The sequence below is a fragment of the Setaria italica genome, chromosome I, assembly GCF_000263155.2.
Source record: "Setaria italica strain Yugu1 chromosome I, Setaria_italica_v2.0, whole genome shotgun sequence".
Lineage (NCBI taxonomy): Eukaryota > Viridiplantae > Streptophyta > Magnoliopsida > Poales > Poaceae > Setaria > Setaria italica.
Genome location: NC_028450.1, coordinates 34,346,314 through 34,369,785, shown reverse-complemented (window position 1 = coordinate 34,369,785; position 23,472 = coordinate 34,346,314). Strand labels below are relative to the sequence as shown.

Here is a 23,472-nt window from a genome sequence, read left to right as displayed (position 1 = left end):
GGTGAGGTGACGTTTGGCCACAGATAAGCATCGTGGTAACATACTGATTAGTAGCCGCCGTCAGTTCACGGTTCTGATTAGCTCTGACTTGGTTAAGTTCTTGACACAAGCTTTTTTTCCCCCGTCCTTTACTGACGTTACTTGCTAGTCTAGTTGTCCCAGCAACTCCAGGGACGGAGGAGGGAGTAACAGCAGCCTTTTTTTTGTGGGGACAAAGGAAGGGGTAGAAGCAACTTGTTTTTAGAAAAAGGAAGTAGCAGCAACTAGCAAGCAAAATGTTTGTTTCAGCTTTGCAGATTGTGAAAGGAAAAGTTTCCAGATGGTAGCAATCCACAATCTGAAAAAAACCAGATGTTGAATTGATACGATCCACATGCCATACAGTTATGAGGCAACATCTCTCTCTCCCCTAGTCCTAGCCTCCACGTACAATGTTACAAACTGCTTTTACGATGTATGGATAACCTGAAACCAACTGGAGGACCTAGAATGTTTCAAAAAAAAAAACTGGAGGACCTAAACATGTTTTTAAGGAGGGCCTAAACAAACAGCAAGACCCAAGAGAATGGGCTGTGCCGGCCTTCTAGCTCGGTCCGTGACGCAGCCCATACCACGATGCGCGACGAACCGGGCTAGCCCAGGTTTTGCGATCCATCCACGTGAGGCCCAGAATCCAGCGGAAAGCCTATCCATCTTCTGGAAGGTGGAAGACGTTGAGTCTTCCGATGTTGGAGATTCGTGCGGCCACTGCTAGCCGCACGATCTCCATCTTCCTCACAGGCTGCTTCTCTCTCGCGCGCCGCCGCTTGTCTCGTGACGCGCCGCCGCCGAGGTGGAAGCTGGGAGGAGAAAGCTCGCCGGAGGGGCGGGAGGTGGGCGGGGCGGCTCGGCGGTGAGGTCGCCGCCGGCAGCGGGCGGTGGTCGAGGCCGACGGTACTTAGGGTTAGGGTTAGGGTTAGGGTTCGGGGGTCCGGGTTTCGAGGGTTCTAATGGCCACCGGCCTTAGAGGAGGGAGGTCGGCGGCGGCGGCAGGCCCGGCGGTGGTGGCGGTTCGGCCGGTGGCGGGGGCAAGGCGGCGCGGGAGCACCGCCGGCCGGGTAGGGCTAGATATCCAGTGGGCAGTGGCCGGCGGCGGGGGTTATGCGCGGCGTCGGGCTAGGAAGGGCGGCGGTGGATAGCGGGCGGCGCGACAGCCGCCGGCCGGGGTGGTGGAGGAGGTGGCGGGGGTGGGAGGTGACCGGGGAAGAAGAAGAGGAAGAGGAGTTTAATGGGCCGGAGGTGGGATGGAAGTTTCCTTTCTTATCTATCTTCCACAGGAGCCCAGAATCCAGTCCCCTCCACACATCTCGCATGTGATTGGACTGCCGTCTGTCCGCAAGGAATGATGTGTGACAGTGTGACTGTGAGCGCGTACTTCGGGGACTCTGCTCAAACGCTCAGCTGCTAATCCTGTAATCCACATCTATGCTTCCAGGCCTGCTGTGGTGCGTCCACGCTCCATATGGTTGGATTAGGAATGGCATAAGCATTAAGCAGCACCGATCACTGCAAGTACGATAAACTTTTACAGTTTTGCGAGACCAAATAAGGCCGGGATCTGAATTCTTGAAGGCCAAAAGGCGCAATTATGTACTCCCTCCAACTCATAATATTTGATGTTGGTCAGTTCTTTTTTGAACTAACTAACGTCATATAAAATGATATCTGGTATTCAAAATCCTGTGTATACGCTGCACGAATTGCCTTGTAACATATCGAACGCATCATTTGTTCGAACAGAAGAAACAGAGCAGAAGCCGTACACAAGCTGTGTCTGCAGAAAATCGATTTTTAGCATCTGATGAAGATACCGATGCTTAAAAGATACAGTTTTTTTTGGCCGTAGGGCTAGAAAGCAAAGAGGAATATCAATCCAGTTCGCGAAACATCATTGTACTGATGAAAATTAGAGATGCAGATGGCATATCAGGCTATCAGCCTCTTTGAACTAATAGTGTGCACTCAATGACTCAAGTCTTGCTTCATTTCACCTGTTTCTAAACTCCCCTATTCTCCACCTGTTTAACTAACACTACAAAGAATACAGGAAATACCTTACATTCATGTAAAACTCTCAGAATGAAGGGGCAAAAAAAGACAAAAGAATGTACAATGGGCTTTCAGGTAAGAATGGCCAGGTAAAAGTCTAGCCACTCACATTTGAATTGCCTCTTGTTTCATCTTGCTGGAGGTATGAGGCCAACTCCGCTGAGCTACATGCAGACTATGTTCGCCCTCTCAGGCTTGTACCCTTTAGGATATATAAACACCGAATCAACGCACAAGCCACCTTTTGTATGGGTGCAATCAATCTGCATCATTGAGAACTTGAGTTTCATGGGCTCATCGGGGTTTGATACGACAAAATCACCAACATGGTAAAGCTTCCAGCCTCCTTGTTCATGTAGATGTAGGTAATACTCAGATGTCACTTGTTGCTCATCAGAGGTTGAGAGCTGGAACCGTGTGGGCGTGACATCCCACCCGTGCATGTGCTCGGTTGCACAAAGCCGACGACCCATGCGCCTATAGGGTCGCCCCAGGTGAAGATGGAAAAAAAGGCTGTAGGAGCCAGCAGGAAAGCAGAACTCAAGCTCCCCATCCACCTCAAGCCACCAAATTTGCTGAAGATAAGCAACGCTATGGAATCTGCAGTACCAGAAAGAAACAACTCATCAATCCAACATTCACACAAATCTGCAGAGGACAGGAAAAGTTTGTATAAAAAATTATTGACAAAAGAACTGCACGTGGTATGCAAAGTGTTTCATTTTCCTAGATATATCAACAGGTGCATAAGAAATGCAGTAGCAATCACATGGAAGAAAGGTTCTCCAATTGGAAACCTCACATTGCTAAAGCTATGTGAATTCCTACATGCAAGAAATAACAAACTATCTTCTGCTGGAGTATTTGGTAATCCTCCACAACACAGGCACACTCAACAAAAAATTATATTAGTGGTAGGTCAGGTAGAAAGATTTAGTAGGAAGAAGAAACCAATGGAAGGAATGAGGCGGTGATAAGAGTTGCCAGATTTTAAAGAGGAAAGCACAAACAGCTTTTTATGCCACTGAAATTATTTGATCTGACACATCCTGAGTTAAAGATCATGAACCATAATGAATGGTTTCATTATATTATCTCAGGTGACCTAAAGGCTAAAAGCATACAATTGTGAGTTCCTAACTCTAGGCTCTATAAAATGGAAATCGCACAAATCCAAACAAATGTTAATAGTTGGTGCAAACAACTGTTCATTCTGCAAAAACACAAATCCTAAAGGCTTTTGGTTTTGTTACTGTTGAATATAGAAGAATTGCATGGCAATAATATAAACTCAAATGGTCCAATGAACTATCCAATTGCTTAGACTTTTAGAGAAGTCATGGTTGTTAGAATTTAGCTCAAAGAAAACTATTTTCATTTTTCACTAGTTACTGCCTGATGAATGACTTTGACCAATTAAAAATTTGCACCATAGGAAAAACTATAAAAGCTACTCATAATTAACCCATCCCAAGAACAACAAGTGCAATCAATTAGCAAACCAAATTTGTAACATCTGGTAAACATAAGCTTAGATCCGCACTTTCTCTGGTTGGCCTAATGAACATGCAGGGGAGTCAAGAAATGTGCACTAATTAAGGAACTAATAGTTCCAAGAAAAAAAAATCAGTGAAATGACCATCAATGCCCCTAACAACATGATAAGATAACTTTTCTCTTTCAAATAGAGAGCGAAAATACTGAATTAACAACACTCTTGATATCACCAATGGACAAATATTGTGGAACATATTCTCCCAAGGCCATGGACAAGGGTCTTTGTTGTCAGCCTCCTATACCCCTCCTATACCAGAAACTTGATAGCCAATAAGGAGTTATGTTTCACAATCAGACAAAAGATTAAATAATAGCAATATCACTATTAGGTTTAAAATGTCCGTGAGCATTTTCTAGTTAATGTCACAATCTGTGCACAGTGTAACAAGAGTATGACTATCAGTAGTGCTGCAAAAGCTGAACTTAAATTGAGATTTGGAAGTGGTTGCAGCAATGCCAATTCTAATGGGATTCATTCGCTAAGAGAAGCTATGCAAATTAAATTCTTAAAGGGGAAAAAAAGCTACCTTGATTCCTCTGTGGCAAGGTGGCTCCAGTACCTCCGATCATCAATACCGGTAATAGTCATCGCCTTTGATGATATACTGATGCAAAGACCTCCCTTGTTCTTCAGAATCCAGAATTCCTACAATTGACAGCATGAATGCCTTCTAAGCAAAACAAACAATTTAAGCAAACAGAAGGCCAAGAACAGAACCGACAGTCCACTTCATATGAATATGGCACGATAGCAGATCAGTCCTAACAAACAAGTAACCTTCAAAGAGAAAAATATCAAATGAGCTACCTTTCTGCCAGCATCAAAGAGGGTGGGTCGGCACAGACGCGCGTAAATCTCCTTCTTCGTCGCCGCTAGAAAGAAACGCTTGTCATTGTCATCTCCATCGCCGCGGACCTCGTCATCGGCGGCCGCGGCTAGGGCCGCAAGGTAGCGGTAGTTGGCGGGGAGCTTGACGGCCCAGACGCAGTCCGCGGAGGCCGCGCCGCGGAAGGCGCGGTTGAGGCGGGCGACCTGGCAGATCTCCGGCGGGTCGAGGTAGAGCAGCACCGCCGCCACGCAGCTCTCCGGCATGTCGCCGAGGGACGTCTCCCCCCACTCCCCGTCCGCGCCCAGGATGCTCGAACCCGCCCCCATCTACAACCCAATCGCCGCCTTGGAGAAGGATTGAATTGGGAAGGTGAAGGCCGAGTTCTTCAGGATCACTCTTCTGAGGCACACACGATCGAAGCTTCCAAGGAGCCCCCGAGCACTTCGACGCCGGGACAGCGCCAGCCCCAATCCGTGAGAGGGAGCCTCTCGCACGGATAACTGCAGCCTTCCTGGCGAATTTGGCTACCACACCTTTCCGATTGGAGAAGAAACCTCAGATTTGCACCGCCCTTCAAGATAAGAACCGAACAATTGTAGAAGAAACCGCCAATTCGCCTTCTATGAAGGTGAGCGCGGCTGCACAAGGCAAGAAGCTCACATGCGCAGGGAGCAGAATGGTTCTCGGATTGAACCCGAAGCACCGCCGATTCGATCAAGAGCTCACCAGGGTGCCCCCTGTCCGCCTCAAATCGCGCAAAACCGACCCCCAAATGCTCCGAATCCCAGCAGGTTGCCCTCAATTCGAGAACTCAGGATGCTAAAGTTCTCGACCTCTAATTGAGAATTGGATCGCTTCCTGCCACGATCTTTTCTTGTAATGGAACGGGGACGCGCTGGGAGGAGACAAGGAGATTTTTCAGAGGGCCTTTTAAAGGAGAAGACGACTCGGTCCTTTCTTCTCCTCGTTCTTCCGTGTCTGGTGTAGATACAGACTATACGGTAGGTAGCGGACAACTAACTGATCGTGTAAAATACTCCTTTGCTAGTATTACTTGGTTAAGGATACAGTAGCAGCAGATAATGTTGGATAATTGAGCGTTCATGTGCACGAGTATGTTTACCTGTGCGGGATCACGTCTGGATAATTCCGACACATTGGTCTTTTATAAAATCCATAGTATTAAATATAGTATTTTAATGTGCATAAAGCATAGGTAGAACACTTCAAATTGTGGATTTTGAATGATCTGGCCTTTGAAGTCTGAACCTAAAAATGGAAATACTGTGTGCTCTTTAAAAGAACAATATCAGCATGTACCTTACTTAGTTACTACTCATCCCATTCCAAAGTCTAATGCATTCTACCTTTATCGTCAGTTAAGTTTTAAAATTTTGATCAAAGTTATAATCAATAAAGAAATGTCTATAACATCAAACTACACCAGGAAATATAATTTTGTTGTGCATTCATTTGATTTTAGATGTTAACATATTTTCTAAAATTTAATCTGATTTAAATTAAACAAGTTTGACTTATGGAGTATTAGGGAAGTAAGTGGATACCTAATGTATATTTGTGGATCACTATATTAGTTTATTTTCTTTTGTTTTTAAATCGAATTAGTTTATTACTTCATGTATGTACTCCATGAATTTTGGGGTCTACACAATAACTAGAGAAATGAAAAGTCACATCCCATAATCACGAGAGACGGTAACCCTCTCGGGCAATGAATGAAATGGCTTACTCTAGATTTGATGTTAAACTGGCGCACTCTCACCGCCCCGGTCTCGAGGGGAAATGCCAAAGCTGAAAGTAACCACCCAACGATATAAAAACAACGGGCGATTAAGCGTGACAGCGTGGTAAGGAAAACGTTGGGATTGGCCGGAATAAACTAGCCGATCCCGGTGCAGGGCGAAGCAGCCCATGGTTTGATCAGGACGTGTTTGCTGCCGCCATGTTCAGCGATGTCTTTCAGATTGCTTTGGGGGAGGTCTTCGCTTCGTCGACCCCCTTTTTCCGGGGGGCGCATGTTCTCACTTCTCAGCCTGCCGGTTACGTGTGGTGCGTGTTGCACGACGGTGCAGAACAAAACAAACAGGTTTGTCTGGTAATTGGAGGTTTTCAACGTTAAGGGAATCAGGGATGAAAGATGGAAAAATCAGTACGTGGAACGTAGTACCATGCGTGTCTTCGTCTCTTGGAGTTGGAACAGTGAAAGTGAAAGCGAGTTTGTTTTCACAGAGAGAGCTGACACACAGCTTCGTTTGTTTGTTTGTTTCGCTTGTCGGACGAATAGCTTTAGGTTGTAACATCGAACGACCAGCAGCTGAGCAGCGTGCTGATTTCCTGGGTGAAATGCTGGCCACAACCTTATATGCGTGTGGTGCACGTATGCGCATGTTCTGAGTACGCTAATTGCTGGGATGAGGCACTCATAGCTGAACCCCGTCCTGGCATTCATGCTTGAACCCCGCCCGACACCGGCTGGTCCACGGAACCGCCTGCACGTTTTCTCTCTTGCACGCAGTAGCCGCTAGACAGGTCCACAGCCACATCGTCTGTTGAAAAAAAAAATACACACAAAGGTCAACGAGAATTGGGGGACAACAATCCAACTCCAATCGCCGTTTGCTTTTTTTTGCACAAAGCAGGGTGATGGACTGATGGTAGAGTAAGTCGGTACAAACGCCCGCACGTACACCACCTGTATGCTACTGTAGACGAGCTCACCTTTCACCGGAGATGGCGCTAGTTCCCGTCGCCACTCGCACGCGAGCATACGCGCCGCCCCACGCGACAATACGAGCTGTCCGTTGCGCCCCCCGCACCGCGCCGGACACGACAGCGAGAGCAGACAACAATCGACGCACCCTGAATCCCCGATAGCCAAAGCCCCTGACTGGCTGTGCTCCACTAGCCAAAGCCTCTCTAGTCTCTGCCCACCAGCCTGTGCTCCACCGCCGCCAGGACGTGGTTGGCCGCGGGAGCGACGTGTGCTTCGGTCCATCGTCCGCGTGGTGCCGTGGTCCTCGATCCTCGACGACGACGCGCCGGTGGAAAACCGAGCATCAGTACCTCATATCTCTAGAAAAAATAATCAGCACTCTAAGAGGGTGTTTAGATCCTGGAGCTAAAATTTAGTTCGTGTCACATCAAATATTCGGATGCTAATTAGGAGGACTAAACATGAGCTAATTACAAAACTAATTGCAGAACCCCTAGGCTAAATCACGAGATGAATCTATTAAGCCTAATTAATCCATCATTAGTGAATGTTTACTGTAGCACCATATTGTCAAATCATGGACTAATTAGGCTTAATAGATTCGTCTCGCAATTTAGTCTAGGGGTTGTGAAATTGGTTTTGTAATTAGACTATGTTTAATACTCCTAATTAGTGTCCAAACATTCGATGTGACAGGAGCTAAAATTTAGCTCGGGGATCCAAACACCCCCTAAAAAGTCTCCTCTTTAATCACGGGTGGGTGATTCGCCGGGACTAAAGATCTCCTTTAGTCCCGGTTGGCCATACATATCCATGCACGTGACTCCTTTAGTCCCAGTTGGTATTACCATAATTTTTTTTTTCTAATTTTGAACTGATAAACTTATGTGTTCCACCAAGCCAATAATTACGAATATATTTCATAAAACATTTTTTCAAGAGCTTTATACAAATATGTTACAACATATTGTATACTATTGGCATTCACCTCTAAAAAATAAGAAGATGGAATGAAGGAAAATAAATAGTTTGCAACAAGCGCAATCCAAAAGCAGGAAGTAAGAAACCCATGAACAAGCTTCCTCATCCCGGTCCTCACGCTCGCCGCCGTAGCTACTAGGAGCTACTGATCCCGCATCGCCAGCGGCCAGGGGGGCGAGCCGGGGAGGCCCTGCGCGCGCGTGTGGCCGGCGGTCGGGGAGGCCCCGCGCCGGCGGCAAACAATGGAGGGAGGAGAGAGGAGAGGGAGGAGAGGAAGCGGTGGAAGGAGAGAGAGGCCGGTGGTGGGTTGGGAAAGGATAAGGTAGTAGTGGGGGAGAGAGGTCGGTGGGAAAGGATAAGTTAAGGTTGGTAGTGAGAGATAGTAGATCGGGGGGGGGGGACGGGGTAAAAAAAGAGTGGATATAGTCTCGGTTGTTAGTTTCAACTGGGAGCAAAGATCATTCTTTAGTCCCGGTTGGAAACATGAATCAGGACTAGTCCCGGTCAACTGGGACTAAATGAGTAGACTTTAGTCCTGATTGGTGTTACCAACCGAAATTAAATACCCTGCCAGATTTCCTTATCATTCCTAGTCATTACAACCGGGACTAAAAGGGGCTCTTTAGTCTCGGTTGATAGTTCCGGATAAAAACGATCAGAACTAGATACTGGATGGAAGATATATTCGCTGCTCGTGACGACTCTGATCCGAATCCGATCCTCTCCGGTCTCCCTCTCCGATGAGCGCTAGTTGCATCGACGGTGCAGCGTGGGCGGGGGAAGATGGGCGCGGGTGGTGGCTGGAGCCAAGCGAGCACGTCCACGGGTTACTGCGAGGACGGCATGGCGCTGATCCCGACGCGAGGCGCGCGGCTTTGTCGCCTCCCGGACGTCTGGAACCCGGACCGCATCGGTGCTTTCAGACGTCTTCGCTTCGTGATGCCGACTCGTGGGGTGCCTAGTGCCTACCGAAGGACGGACAAGGCGATCGCATCTCTGCTCGCCTGCGACGGCGAGGCCGAATTCGTATCTCTCCATCGATGTGGGTCATCGACGGAATTAATTCTGTTCCCGCTGTTTCTTTGTGTTTCCAGATAGCAGTTTACACGGATGCTACGAGTGGCGGACGTGCAACTGCTCGGTTACGACTCACAAGAGGTGCCGGTCTGTTCGAGCAAGATGGGAGGCGTACATCTCAACATCTGGCTAGCTCCTGCTTACAGTAAACGCTAGGAGCAAGTAGCCACTGTAGCTAGGTCATAAAAGGAGTTGGCGCCGATGATGTCGATCTCAATCGCATCATCCACCCATCGTGCCGATCACTTGTCGTCGCTCCTGATTGATTGTTGACGCATGACACATCCACCGTTCGCCACCACTCACCCACTGTTGATGTAACCTGCAGCGTAGGATCCATCCACTGCCCGTGCCCCCCAACAAAAACTCGTGCGCCACAGGTGTCCCTTCACATGCACGCTACCACACACACACACCCCTCGTCGAATTTGTCCGCAACGTGTAGCAAATGTCCGCTTTGTTCTGTTCTTGCGGCTCCAGAGATCTTTTGCAGGCACATTCCATGCCAGTGCCTAGCGCCCTAGTTTCTTCTGAACAATGCGGATGCCCATTGGCCATTGCCCAGTGTGTGAACTGCGCACCTGCTTTCTTTGCCACAAAGGCGCAGGCGCCGAACAACCGAAAGCTCCGTGCAACAGCTACTACTCCAGCAATTTTGGCTAAGGATCTATCTTCATTAGATCACGTGTAGTAGGAGCGTAGGACTAGGACCCTGCAATGATCGAACGGAGAGAGGGCGTGCAGCGTGGCTTGGCGTCTGCCACTGAACTCGCAATTTGTGAACGGAGAGAGTGCGTATTAAAAGGATGTGTATATATGTTTTTTTTATAACAAGTAAGGTTATCAAAAGGTAGCCGGACGGCTGTACGAGTACGACTATACGTCCTCCGGCGATTCAGAAAGATTTGTTGAATAATTTAATTCTTCATCACAAGGACAAGCAGGCAGTAGTTAGCCATTGCCATCACGCATGCCGGTTTGAAAATTGCGAAGCAAATCACAGTTCCATTTTCCGAATGCTAACAACCGTACCCCTAGCTAGCTCTATATACTAGTACGGCATGCATCTTTTTTCTTGATTTTTTGATAGATGTATATAAACGTACTTATTATTCATGTGGACCACGTGGGACCGATGTGTTCGCCGCAAATGGCTCCCATAGTTTATTAGGGTCTACGTAGTAACAGCGTGGCTACCTCATCGGTCATGCATGACTTCGACAGGAGGGCCGCCGGCCCGACCGGCACGGCGTTTCGCCGTCCAGTCCACAGGGCACCAATGGGGACGGACAGCCCGGACGAGCGCGAGGTTCATATGGTGAATGTTATAATGGCGCTGAAAGGTCAGCAAACAAAGGACAGTGCACAGTTGGCACCTGCCGTCTAGCTGGACACATCCCTGCTTGTCCTTTTTTCTCAAGGAATTCGAGAAGGAGGTCGTACTGTAATACGGAGGTGGCAGCATGGGGACGATCGCGGGGACAAAATGTGCAGGAAAACGGAGATTGGAAAACGAAAAAGAATGCATGCATGGAGTAACATGTTCTGGCCGGTTTTATCAACTCCATGACATGGAAGAACATGCATGGAGGAACCTCTCTCTCTCTCTCTCTCTCTGTGTGTGTGTGTGTGTGTGTGTGTGTGGTGAGTGGGGTGTGGGGTGCACCTGCACTCCTAATTATTCAGACTAGCTGTTCCTTCGGTTAGTGCCGCCGCAAAACATGCATCGATTTCCCAAGATTTCCTGAAGCGCGAAACTTTCTCATGTGCTGATGTGCACCATGCAAGAAACATTACTTAACACTTTCAGATTTTGCACTCGCATCCTTAGTTTTAGTTTGGCTTCTGGTTTCTCCTTTGTTGGAGAAAACTAGTAACCATGGACCTATATGCTGGGTTGTGGGTACGTTGTCATTGTGTTTCTGACCCGCCTTTTTTCTTTGCACAGGGAAACCGGACAAAGACATCCACTGCGTTGTGTGCACACTCGGGGTAGAACAAGATGTCACTACGTGCCAGTCTGCTAGATAACGATCTAGACGAAAGATGGTTTGGACCACGGCCAATCGAGAGATCCAGATGGGAGACATCGAGATGTTAGGATGGCACAAAATAACCAAGCACGTTCCTCACGCTCTAGTATATATTATTTCTAGAATGGAATGGAGGCCAGGGACCGTAGTATCATATGGACCGCTACCTTGCTTGTTCCTAACGCACAAGTGGTGACAACGATATCTACGTCTTGCGGTGCATGAGATTTCCTAGTTTATTGCTTGACACGTAATTCCAGTCTGACCACTACACAGATAGCATATGTGTTCGAAGATTTTAAATATAAAAAGGAAAATCGGAGAGTTATGGAACTGAACATGGAAGTCAAATGGAGGGGCAGTTGCAAGCAGGAGCACCGTTCGCACTGATTTCTTCCGTTCGGTAAAGAGCTTCCAACCCACCTTTTTTTTTTCAGTTCGTCCGCGTCTGCAAAATCTTCTCTGATGTAACGGAAGAAGATAGTTTAGGACTTTATTAGGTGCTTCCACACATAAGGTGGCTCTAGCAAACAACACCAAGGCATTCCGTAACTTGATCGGTAAAGACTGAAGGAAGAACAGGATTTTTTTATATAAACAAACTGAAGGAAGAGTGAAAGGACATAAGTCAAGGCCCGTGTGAATTGTGATGCTGCAAAGACATAAGTCAAGGCCATATAGCCCATGTGATGCCTGCAAAGACATATGTCCTCCGGTACCTTAGATTTTTTTTTTAAACTACCAGCAGAGCATTGCCAAATCATTTAAGACGAAGAAGAACTTCAGGTCTTACATAGGTTGTTATTACAAGATAACTAATGAACTCACTCATACTCAACAAGGGAACTAACGTAGGAAACAAATTACAACACAGATGGTCCGCCAACCGCTCGCTGTCTTACAGCAATTTCCTCTTTGATTATCCAGAACACTTGTGTCGCCGTCTTTGTCTTGTCTTCGATTCCTTTCCTTCCATATATTCTAAGTCGTGTACATAAGCAATGCGGCAATGTTCTTCTCTGAACTTTCGGAAACGGTGAGAGCGACGACCGCCACCAATCCTCAATCGAAATCCCAAATTCCAGCAGCTGGATAAGCCCTCCAGACCAAGAGCTCATGAGTGTCCAGACTTCACGCGCAAATACACAGTAAAGGCATAGGTGAGCAGCATCCTCCTGCTCCTGGTCACAAAAACAGCAGGTCGAGTCGCATGGCCAATTTCTTGCATGTGTGCAATTTTGGCTCGTACCTTAGATGTTGGGCCTTATTTTTGCATGTGTGCAATTTTGGGCCGCAGCAGAATATGGGTTTTGGCCGCCTCAAGCAGTCCAGCCAGTCCGCCACACGCCTTGTGGAGTTTTGGGCCGCAACGGGATATCGGGCTCCGGCCGCGCCTCAAAGCAGTCCAGTCCGCTTCGGCCTACCAACTCTCTCCCTCCTCCCTCCCTCTCTCTCTCCTGCAGTTTCCCTTTCTAGACGTACGGGTTGTTTTTGGGCCGGAGTACGATGGGGCCCTGCTCGTACAGATCTTATCGTATCATTTCGGCCTTAGTTCCTAATTTGGAGTAGTAAAATTGACATTTTGCCATAAATGCGTAACTGTAGTATTTCATTTGTATTTATGAATTATTGTCTAAATATTGACTAATTAGGCTCAAAAGATTCGTCTCGCAAAGTACAATAAAACTGTGTAATTAGTTTTTGATTTCGTCTACATTTAGTACTCCATGTATGTACCGTAAATTTTATGTGATGGGAAATCTTCTTTTTGCATAGTGTTAAAGTTGGGAGTTTGGAGGGTAAACATGGCCTTCGTCTTGTCGAGCCCGCCGGCCCGCGCTTAAAATATTGTGCCGACAGCGTACAACAGCGGACAGGACTTCCATTTTGACCTCTTCGATTCACGGGGAGCCGTGCGTGGTGAACTTCCCTCTTCGGCTCTTCCGGTCTTCCCGCAGGCCACAGGTTCCCACACGGAGTTCAGGACTTCAGGTGCAGGCGTCCATGGATAGTACCGGTAGTCATGGGCTCATGGGTGCCCTACGTGCCGAATTTCAGAGCAATCAGCATCAAGGCACACGAAGGAAGAAGCAACAGCACAGCACCCGACAGTCTACGCTCTACAAAACGCATGCAACAACCGATGAGGACGAGGACGAGCTCCTTTTTTGCTCCAACTGGGCCAATCCCCATGTCTCCGGCTACCGCTGAAGGGAGGCGCCACCGCGTGATGCCGATTGGACGTGTGGGCGTCGAAGACTGACCTGGGGCTGCCCGTTAATTGGCTCCCAGCTACGCTAATGTGCGTCGTCTCAATGATTACCGTGGGGGCTATCCACTACGGCATTTCCAGGGTCACTTTGTGCAGTACTGCCGCAGTTTACCGGACCAGCAAGGGGGTGTTTGGCGGACATGCTAAAGTTTAGCTCCTACCATATCGGATATTTGGACACTACTTAGAAGTATTAAATATTGGATAATTACAAAATTAATTGCACAACCTCTAGGCTAAATGGCGAGACGAATCTATTAAGCTTAATTAGTTCATGATTTGACAATGTGATGCTACAGTAACCATTCGCTAACGATGGATTAATTAGGCTTAATAGATTCGTCTCACGATTTAGCCTAGGGGTTCTGCTATTAGTTTTGTAATTACCACATGTTTAATCCTTCTAATTAACATCCGAACATGACAGGATTAAAGTTTAACTCCTATCTTCCAACCCAAAGGACTCGCTGATGCAGACCTGCCTAGATGTGCACTGCGACAGAGCTGCACAGCACAGTTGATGGGTGCTGGAGCTGGCATGGGCCTGCTGCACAGCTGCTGGCTGCAGTGCCCGCGAGCTAGGCGGACCCGACCCACGTGCGCCAGCCTCTTGTTCCCGTGCTGCCTCTACCTCAGGATGAAAACCAAATTTAGCGGTTACCATGGCATGGCTGTCGTACGTACGTAGATCTTCCTCATTTAGCCATTGTGTATACACGCGACACGCCTCGACGGATGTTTCCAAGCCGGCGTCACGCTGCTTTCCATATGGACGAAGGGACGAAGGAGAGGGGCCAGTAAAGACAAATAGCGAAACGTGATAAAGATGCGGCGTGTCACATGAGCGACGAGATTCAATGGCGTCACGGGCTCGGCATTCATTCCTCGCTGGATAAAGGAACCCGATGGAAGTGCAGGTACTGTTTGGTAGTAACGTTAAGTTCGGAGCTCTAGCTCTACACGGGCTGACAAAAGGTGAAAAGAGCACAGCGGCGCTGAGCACTAGGCGTGCGCGGTCAAAGTTACTTCCGCCGGTAATCACCATCCAAATCAAATACGGGCATGTCCCCGCCTCGTCACCCGCCTAAACCCACACTACACTGCTCATGCCCAAGAAACCACGCTCTTAAGCAGGGGCACACTCCCCACTGGGAGCGGCAGGAGCAGGAGCGAGACGAGAGGCAGGCAGGCAGGCAGCGCAATGGGGGTCCGCTCGGCGGCGACGAAGCTGCACATCCCGCCCTCGGCCGCCCGGCGCCCCACGTTCCTGCCGTTCGTGGCCGTCCTCCTCCTCTGCTCCGCCTCCTACCTCCTCGGCGTCTGGCAGCACGGCGGCTTCGCCTCCCCGTCCGAGTCCCCCGCCGTCTCCATCGCCACCGCCGTCGCCTGCACCACCACCGCCGCCCCGAGGAAGAAGACCTCGTCCGCCCGCTCCCGCACCCAATCCCGGCCCCTCGACTTCTCCGCGCACCACGCGGCGGCCGCGGACGAGGCGGTCGCCGCCGCCGCCGCCTCGTCCGGCTCCTCGTCCTCGTCCTCGTCCTCGGCGGCGCCGCGGAGGTACCCCGCGTGCCCCGTCAAGTACTCGGAGTACACCCCGTGCGAGGACGTGGAGCGGTCGCTGCGGTACCCGCGGGACCGGCTGGTGTACCGGGAGCGGCACTGCCCGGCGTCGGAGCGGGAGCGGCTGCGGTGCCTCGTCCCGGCGCCGCGCGGGTACCGGACCCCGTTCCCGTGGCCCGCCAGCCGCGACGTCGCCTGGTTCGCCAACGTGCCGCACAAGGAGCTCACCGTCGAGAAGGCGGTGCAGAACTGGATCCGCGTCGACGGCGACAAGCTCAGGTTCCCCGGCGGTGGGACCATGTTCCCCAACGGAGCCGACGCCTACATCGACGACATTGGCAAGCTCATCCCGCTCCACGACGGCTCCATCCGCACCGCGCTCGACACCGGATGCGGGGTACGTAAATAAATCCTCTTGCTCAACTACCGCAGCTAAAGATCCGTAGAAAGCAACCACTCCACTCGTTAGCTACAGAACCAGTTCTAAGTTGATTGACCACTGGATTAGAGTGGGGAGGAATTTGCTAGGCACAATCAATTGTTTTAAAATTTTAAACCAACTAGACACAGTCCAATTGAGCAATGTCTGTACCACCAAACATAGGAGTAGTTGATTGTCTTGTTGGAATCGGGAAAATTTTTCTATTTCCCTAGAGACTAGAGCACCGCGTCGAGATTTGTGCACCACTTTCTCTGGATTTGCTAGGAATTGTTTTCCCAAATCGAGACTGCATTGGTAAAATGGAAAAGATGTTTGTCGGTGTTGCTTGTCAGTCGATTTTACCGAGTTCAACAAACATCCTACGGGGTTTTCAAGATTGCATTGTAAAGCTCTACCAAAAACAGCACACTGGCTAGTACCTCGACAACATGTAACTGCGGAAACATATTCACCATTTGTGTTTCGTGTCACTCCAGTTTCTACAATTTTTTCCGCGAAAGGACAAATTTGATTTTTATTGGTAAGGTAGATGCTCAATTGTACTCTGTAAAATATTCTGTCCTCACGTGCAACCTAGGGGGTGTTCGGATCCCAGGTTAAACTTTAGCCCCTGTCACATCAAATGTTTGGACACTAATTAGGAGTATTAAACATAGGCTAATTACAAAACCAATTTCACAACCCCTAGGCTAAATCGCGAGATGAATCTATTAAGTCTAATTAGTCCATGATTTGATAATATGATGCTATAGTAAACATTCGCTAATGATGGATTAATTAGGTTTAATAGATTCGTCTCGCGATTTAGCCTAGGGATTCTGCAATTAGTTTTGTAATTAGCTCATATTTAGTCCTTCTAATTAGCATCCGAATATCCGATGTGACAGAGACTAAATTTTAACTCTAGGATCCAAACACCCCCGTACAAGGGTGAAACTTTTACTGGCGCTGATTGCAACCAGAAATGTCGGTATGCTACTAACGAAATGCCCGTAGAAAGCACCCGCAATTTACCATGCAACTTGGAAGAAATTAGAGTAGCAATCGTGTGTAATCTGCTTGTTCAATTCGCGACGAGAAATTTGGCTTCCGCCGGCGTGGGGCTAACGCGGGCGTACGGCGCGCAGGTGGCGAGCTGGGGCGCGTACCTGCTGTCGCGTGACATCCTGGCCATGTCGTTCGCGCCGCGGGACTCTCACGAGGCGCAGGTCCAGTTCGCGCTGGAGCGCGGCGTGCCGGCCATGATCGGCGTCCTCGCGTCCAACCGCCTCACCTACCCGGCGCGCGCCTTCGACATGGCGCACTGCTCCCGCTGCCTCATCCCCTGGCAACTCTACGGTACGCACGCACACCCTCTCTGCTTATCTGTCCGAACGCACGCTGCTCCATTACCATTTAGCTGTTCACTCAAGTACCCAATGCGGTCGTGCAGATGGGCTGTACCTGATGGAGGTTGACCGCGTGCTGCGGCCGGGAGGGTACTGGATCCTGTCCGGCCCGCCGATCAACTGGAAGAAGTACTGGAAGGGGTGGGAGCGGACCAAGGAGGACCTCAACGCCGAGCAGCAGGCCATCGAGGCCGTCGCCAGGACCCTCTGCTGGACCAAGGTCAAGGAGGCCGGCGACATCGCCGTCTGGCAGAAGCCCTACAACCACGCCAACTGCAAGGCGCCCTTCTGCTCCCGCAACAAGAACCCCGACGCGGCATGGTAACAAACAACCACCAATCATCGCAAGTCATTGTCCTAAGCTTAAACCAACCGATCGCGATGCTGCAACTTGTACGTGCTGCGTACGTGCATGCATAGCTCATAGCTGCTGCGGCTGATTGTGATCTGCACGTGCTACGCAGGTATGACAAGATGGAGGCCTGCGTAACGCCGCTCCCGGAGGTCTCCGGCGCGAGCGACGTCGCGGGCGGCGCGGTGAAGAAGTGGCCGCAGCGGCTGACCGCCGTGCCGCCCCGGGTGTCCCGCGGCGGCGTCAGGGGCGTCACGGCCAAGTCGTTCGCGCAGGACACGGAGCTGTGGCGGAAGAGGGTGCGGCACTACAAGTTGGTGATCAGGCAGTTCGAGCAGAAGGGCCGGTACCGCAACGTGCTGGACATGAACGCGCGCCTCGGCGGCTTCGCCGCGGCGCTGGCGGCGGCGGGCGACCCGCTCTGGGTCATGAACATGGTCCCGACGCTGCGGAACACGACCACGCTCGGGGCCATCTACGAGCGGGGGCTCATCGGAAGCTACCAGGACTGGTGAGTTCGATCGTTAGCGCTTGCAAGTTGCGCCGATGGTCCTTGGACGACCAGTGGGCGGCGATTCAATGGCGACGGTGTGAGTGTCGGTGGCGTGGTTGCGCGGCCGTCGGTTTCGCGATCTGACTGGGCACATTCACTGCAGGTGCGAGGGCATGTCTACCTACCCGAGGACCTACGACCTCATCCACGCGGATTCGGTGTTCACCCTGTACAACAACAGGTAGATCGACAGCCGAACCTGCGTCAGGAAGTGATACATGCTGGCGTGTTTCCTGGTACTAATTTTTCACCTCTTCTTTGCCATTCGAAAGGTGTGAGATGGACAGAATTCTGCTGGAGATGGACAGGATCCTGAGGCCCGAGGGCACGGTGATCATCAGGGACGACGTGGACATGCTGGTGAAGGTCAAGAGCGTAGCGGACGGGATAAGGTGGGACAGCCAGATCGTCGACCACGAGGACGGCCCGCTCGTCAGGGAGAAGATCCTCCTGGTCGTGAAGAGGTACTGGACTGCCCAAGACCAAGGCCAGTAGCAGGAGTGTCAAGTAAACTTCTGTATGTTGATATAAGCACATTTTTCGTGATTGGGTCGCCATTTCTAGCTCCTTTGAGCTAGTATTTTTTTTAACGTTCTTCTATGCTGTTCTTTTCGGACGGTAATTTCTCAGATAGGAAAATTGTCTCTTAAGGTGTAAAAGGGGGGTTAATGAAGGAAGGGTGAAACACCTGGCCCCCCACGGCAAAGTTTTTACTTGAATTGTCAAATTGTGCCAAGTGGTAAATACAAGTTACTGTTGTGGGTCACCCCGGAATCTTTTTTCTCTTAACCTGTGGCCAGTAGTGGATTCAAGATCCCAGATCTATATATGATATATAAAAGATTGCAATTCTGGTCCCAGACTGGAGAGGAAGGCCCCAACCAATCGTGACGGCCAAATGGGGCCTCTGAATTGAATTTGGTACAGTCCATTGACGGGACAGTATGCCCTCTAACAGGTCTGAATGTCTCATCCCAAACCAGACCGTACGAGAATCGTCCAATAGCTTACAGCCAAACTATCTCTTGATACTTTATGGAGGTTAGAACAGCGACAAATGATTCCAAGGTCTACATAAGATTCTAGTAAGCTCAGAAGTTTTACAGTACACAAACAGGTCAATTTATCCAGTGTCTGTCGTTGGTTGATTGCAGCATGCTGTGGATTGGCCGCGTGTTGGTGCAGTGCATTTACTAGGCCGCGTGTTGAAGCCCATATAGCCTCTTTGTCGGATACGTGCATAAGATTCCGGCCCAGGAAAACAAGCCCCAATAAGCTGTAAATAAACATTGATGTTCCTATTTTGGACCGAGGGCTCGCCAAATAAATACTATTTTGGATAAGTACAGTCTGCAAATCCGACAAAACTCTGGAGTGCTAAAGACCAAGAAAAGGCGACGGTATTTTAGGGTCAATCTGAGAATGAATACATTTTCAGCAAAAGGACTTCACTTGGATGATCAATACTCAAAGAGCGGCTAGCTTGAAAATTGTTCAAAGTGAGTGACTTCACTGAGAGCAAACTAATGCTGGCACAACTCACTTGCAAGTTGCACTTGTTGCTTCAAGGGTGCGAGACGAACGATGCGTACGAGGTTTGAATTGACCAAACTCTCGTTGTTATGCATGATGCATGAGTGCGTGACTGATGGCAATGTTATGGTCTACTAACAACTGCCTAAAGCTATACTGCTAATTGTTTCATTAGTGCGCAAGTGCAGATTATATGGTAGATAATACCTGGTTGGCATGCGTAAATCGATTGATCGGGTTGGTAATGGGTGAAAGAATCCAAGGCACGAGGCATCTCTAAGGGGGTGTTTGGGAAACACCTGTTAAAGTTTAACACCTGTCACATCGGATGTTTGGATGCTAATTAGGAGTACTAAACATAAGCTAATTACAAAACTAATTGCACAGATGGAGTATAATTCGCGAGACGAATCTATTAAGCCTAATTAGTCCATGATTTGACAATGTGGTGCTACAGTAACCATTTGCTAATGATGGATTAATTAGGCTTAATAGATTCGTCTCGCGAATTAGCACAAGGTTCTGCAATTAGTTTTATAATTAGCTCATGTTTAGTCCTCCTAATTAGCATCCAAACATCCGATGTGACACTGTTAAAGTTTAGCACCTCGTATCCAAACAGCCCCTAAGTTAAAGTGCCAAATGGGGGACAAGAACAACACATATGACCTGCAAATTGCGTTAGTTCTCGTACCCCCGAGGCTGGTCATTGGCATGCACGTCCGAGGTTCGGTTTGAGGAACCTTGCAACGATAATATATGTCCTCAACCATCTCAATCTATTGCAATTGCATGTTTAATGTCACCTTGCACACCGATAGCGAGACCGACCACTGAAAATGGGAACATCTTTTGTAAGCTGCTTCCTTCTTTATGTGCTGTCATTCTGAAGCTCAGATTCGGCGCTGCCAACAGTATCCAATGCCACAGCAAAGAATACAACTTGCATGGAGGCATGCAGTGGAAGCATGGGTTCTAGCAACTCGCCACTGGACTGCTGGTGTATGGGGCAACTAAATAGCCCGTCGGCATATTAACTTTTGGATTGTGCATGTTGGCTTGTTGCAATTACTTGCAATGTGCTGTGGTCTGGATCTGATAGACTGCTGGACTAGCAATTCAGCAATCAGCAGAGATCAGTTGTCGACTTGTCTCAGCTACGAGTCACAAGTGGCAACTCTGGCAATCTAATCATGTTCTTGTAGCATGGATCAGCCTGCCACTTGAGCTACTGCAAGCTCCAAAAGTTGCCAACTCAACGGTTTCAGAGTACTGCATTTTTTTTCTCGAAACGAATCGGGCAGGAGTACTGCATTCAGAGATGTCGCCTTGTCATTGTGTTGTGTGCAGTGTGCTTAGCCCAGCCTGGCGTATCGACAAGCAGTGACCTTTTAGGTGACGATGTACACCAAGCAGCCCACAGTGTCCAGACGTGTTTGCTTGTCTCGCAACTTGCGGTTTCCAGCCAAGATCCGGTACCAGCTGCAACTACAAGTGCATTAGTTGTTTCCTGACTTGGTTAGTTCTTTAGATCAGCAGTCAAACACTCAGACAGTCCTTCCATGCTGCAACTTTAGGTTGGATTGCTCCCTTCACGCTAAATCATCTGAACTTCAATTTTGGTCAAAACGTTAAACCATTCGAAAGAGTCCAGTAAGCTACCTACTGAGTCAAAAAAGATCCATGCATGCTTGTAGTAGTGTGCTGCGCCTGCCCCACCCCCCCGACACACACACACACAAAACAGAACAGAACAGAAAAGAAAGCTTCACACACTTGTATTTTTGTTGCACTCGCATGTTGATATACCTTGGTGAAGGTGCGTGCAGCGTGCTGAAACGCCAATACTCCATGGCCCACGTACTTCGGTCGTCGTTTGCAGTTTGCACTGCATGACGGTACACAACTTGAAAGCGCTTTTTTATAAAAAAATAACTGAAAGCGCTTTGTTGACCGGCAATAATAACCTACGAATATATAGAGGCGACTTTGACCGTTTGACTGGAGGGAAACCTATCGACGCGGCCACGCAAGGAGATAAGCATACGTCACCAGTGACAATTGGTTCAAGAGTAATGACCGAACACCATTTTTTTTTCGTCTTTTTAAGCTTCTGTCGGCTCCTCATCAACACTGCGAAATTTTGCGCTTATATCGAAATGTGGAGATGGCATGCTAAACTTTACTTTTCCAAATGCAGTTCTAGCTGCTGCAAATTGCATTGACATATATTAAACTCAAATACGTATACAAAAATAAAAATCTATGGAGGACGAGGTGATCTAGGTAGCTCCTTGTCACCATCGTGTTGCAGCGATTAACGGTGATCTCGGTCGATGGTTGCACAGACCGATGCTGGGGTTTTGCTTGCAGCGGCGCATGGACATGGTAGCGCCAAAGCTAGATCACGATGTTGGCGGCTTGGCGCAATGCTTGATCTGGAGCTTACGTGCATGTGCGAGTAACGATGCATCTAATGGCAGAACTCCGAGAAGATGGAAGCTGCAGCTAGCCTAGCTTGGAGCTAGGATCGCCAGGTCCTTGCAGTACACACAAGTGTACTGGAACTCGAATAAGATATTAAAAATACAAATAGGCTTGTCTAGTTGTCTCTCTTGGCTTGTATCACGGCAGATGTGTCGAGCAGATCCAAACGAACTGCAGCAGCCACGTTACCATTCGCTGAGCCTTTGCTTAGCTTTGCCACAAGCAATTTAACTTCGTTGAGCCATCCTATTCGCGGCGAGATGCTACAGGTTGGAATTCAGATACGAAGAATATCTGCAAGATTTGGGGTGTGACTGCGAACGATTCTCTGAGGTAAATTACGCCCGCCCGCATTCTCTTAGTTTATCTCATATATAATCTAACCGCCAAATCTTATGGCACCTCTTAAACTAAAACAAATTGGCAAATGGACAAATGGTCAGAGGAAGCCGGGGACCCAGAGAAATAAAATATAATATCATAAGCAAAATCTTACTTCAACTATCTAACTACCTTGCTTGTCATTGCGCAGAAAGAAACTGATTTACAACTGCAAAAGGAAATTTATGTCTATAAAGCTTTTTGTTGCTTTTTGTACAGTTGCCCATCTGGAAGTTCATTCTTTTTAATATAATTGACGGCACTGCCATCGGTTCATTTTTTAATAAAGGAATTTATGTGGAAATTTAAATATGCTGAAAATCACATCAGGATTTATTTAAAAGCAATATAAAAAGAAAATGATAAACTGGGCAGCCTCCTTTTTATGCATCTATCATCCTTTCTCAACAATGCAAGAATACGATGATCAGGTCCGCAAGTGAAAAATATGGAGAAAGGGAAACTAATTAGTGAAATTTGATATCAACATCTTTGTTTCATGATATAGAGAATACACTCGATCTATCGGAAACTTTGAATTTGAGTTTCACATGATACATTGGATTTGCATTTTTCACTTAGGGTTGATTTCACAGCTGTCCTTGAACTTGATCCGTGTTCTCGAGTAGGTTGACAAACTCTAAAATTGCATATCCTCTTAGGTTTCGTGATAGGTCTGAACCGGTCCAAAACAGCCCTTATTAGGAGTTGGAAACGGTATCACAATATAGAAAATAAAAGTGGTCATTTTGATATTTTTCACATTTATAAAAAAAAGTACAGAAGAGATAAAATATGACTATAAAATTAGCTGAACTAGCAAGTTGTCCCGCGTTAATAGCGCGGCTAGATTTAATAAATTTCTTCTTATGTTTTTCTTACAATACTATAATCATTTTATTATGGATGCTATATTAGCGCTTCCTATTTTTTTGTCCTTTTTAATTTTGTTTTCCAACCTCTTGGCATCATTAAGTCATCTTGTGCCCCGATGTATTTATATGTCTTGTGAAAAGAAACTTTGAAGCCACATGTACATACACATTCCTTATCAACATCACTCGCTTATGTTAACATTTGAAGAGCTCGAAATAGAGGATTCTTAGCTCATTAGCAAAATTTGCTGCTGCTACACACATCAAGATGTCCATGCTATTGTTGCACTGCGTCTAGACAAAAAGAATACAAAGCTAAAAAAGAT

The 23,472-nt window shown here is 48.2% G+C and overlaps 2 protein-coding genes across 3 annotated transcripts; one reads left to right on the top strand and one right to left on the bottom strand.

Annotated features, from left to right (window-relative positions):
* Positions 1–1,902: 1,902 nt before the first annotated feature.
* On the bottom strand, positions 1,903–5,443 carry LOC101785825 (F-box protein PP2-A13). Of its 2 annotated transcripts, XM_004953375.2 has the most exons (4): positions 5,136–5,443; positions 4,454–5,008; positions 4,173–4,291; positions 1,903–2,688 (listed from the first exon to the last, which is right to left on the bottom strand). In XM_004953375.2, exons 2-4 carry the CDS (start codon positions 4,799–4,801, stop codon positions 2,253–2,255), a joined length of 903 nt encoding a protein of 300 aa, XP_004953432.1. In that variant the 5' UTR covers positions 4,802–5,008; positions 5,136–5,443; the 3' UTR covers positions 1,903–2,252. The 2 variants fall into 2 exon arrangements, with proteins under 2 accessions (XP_004953432.1, XP_004953431.1); XM_004953374.2 differs by having other exon boundaries at positions 4,454–5,443.
* A 9,187-nt stretch (positions 5,444–14,630) lies between these two features.
* LOC101785415 (probable methyltransferase PMT16) lies at positions 14,631–18,636 on the top strand. Its single transcript, XM_004953373.4, has 6 exons — positions 14,631–15,532; positions 16,705–16,915; positions 17,010–17,286; positions 17,430–17,828; positions 17,974–18,051; positions 18,143–18,636. Exons 1-6 carry the CDS (start codon positions 14,774–14,776, stop codon positions 18,363–18,365), a joined length of 1,947 nt encoding a protein of 648 aa, XP_004953430.1. The 5' UTR covers positions 14,631–14,773; the 3' UTR covers positions 18,366–18,636.
* Positions 18,637–23,472: the final 4,836 nt, after the last annotated feature.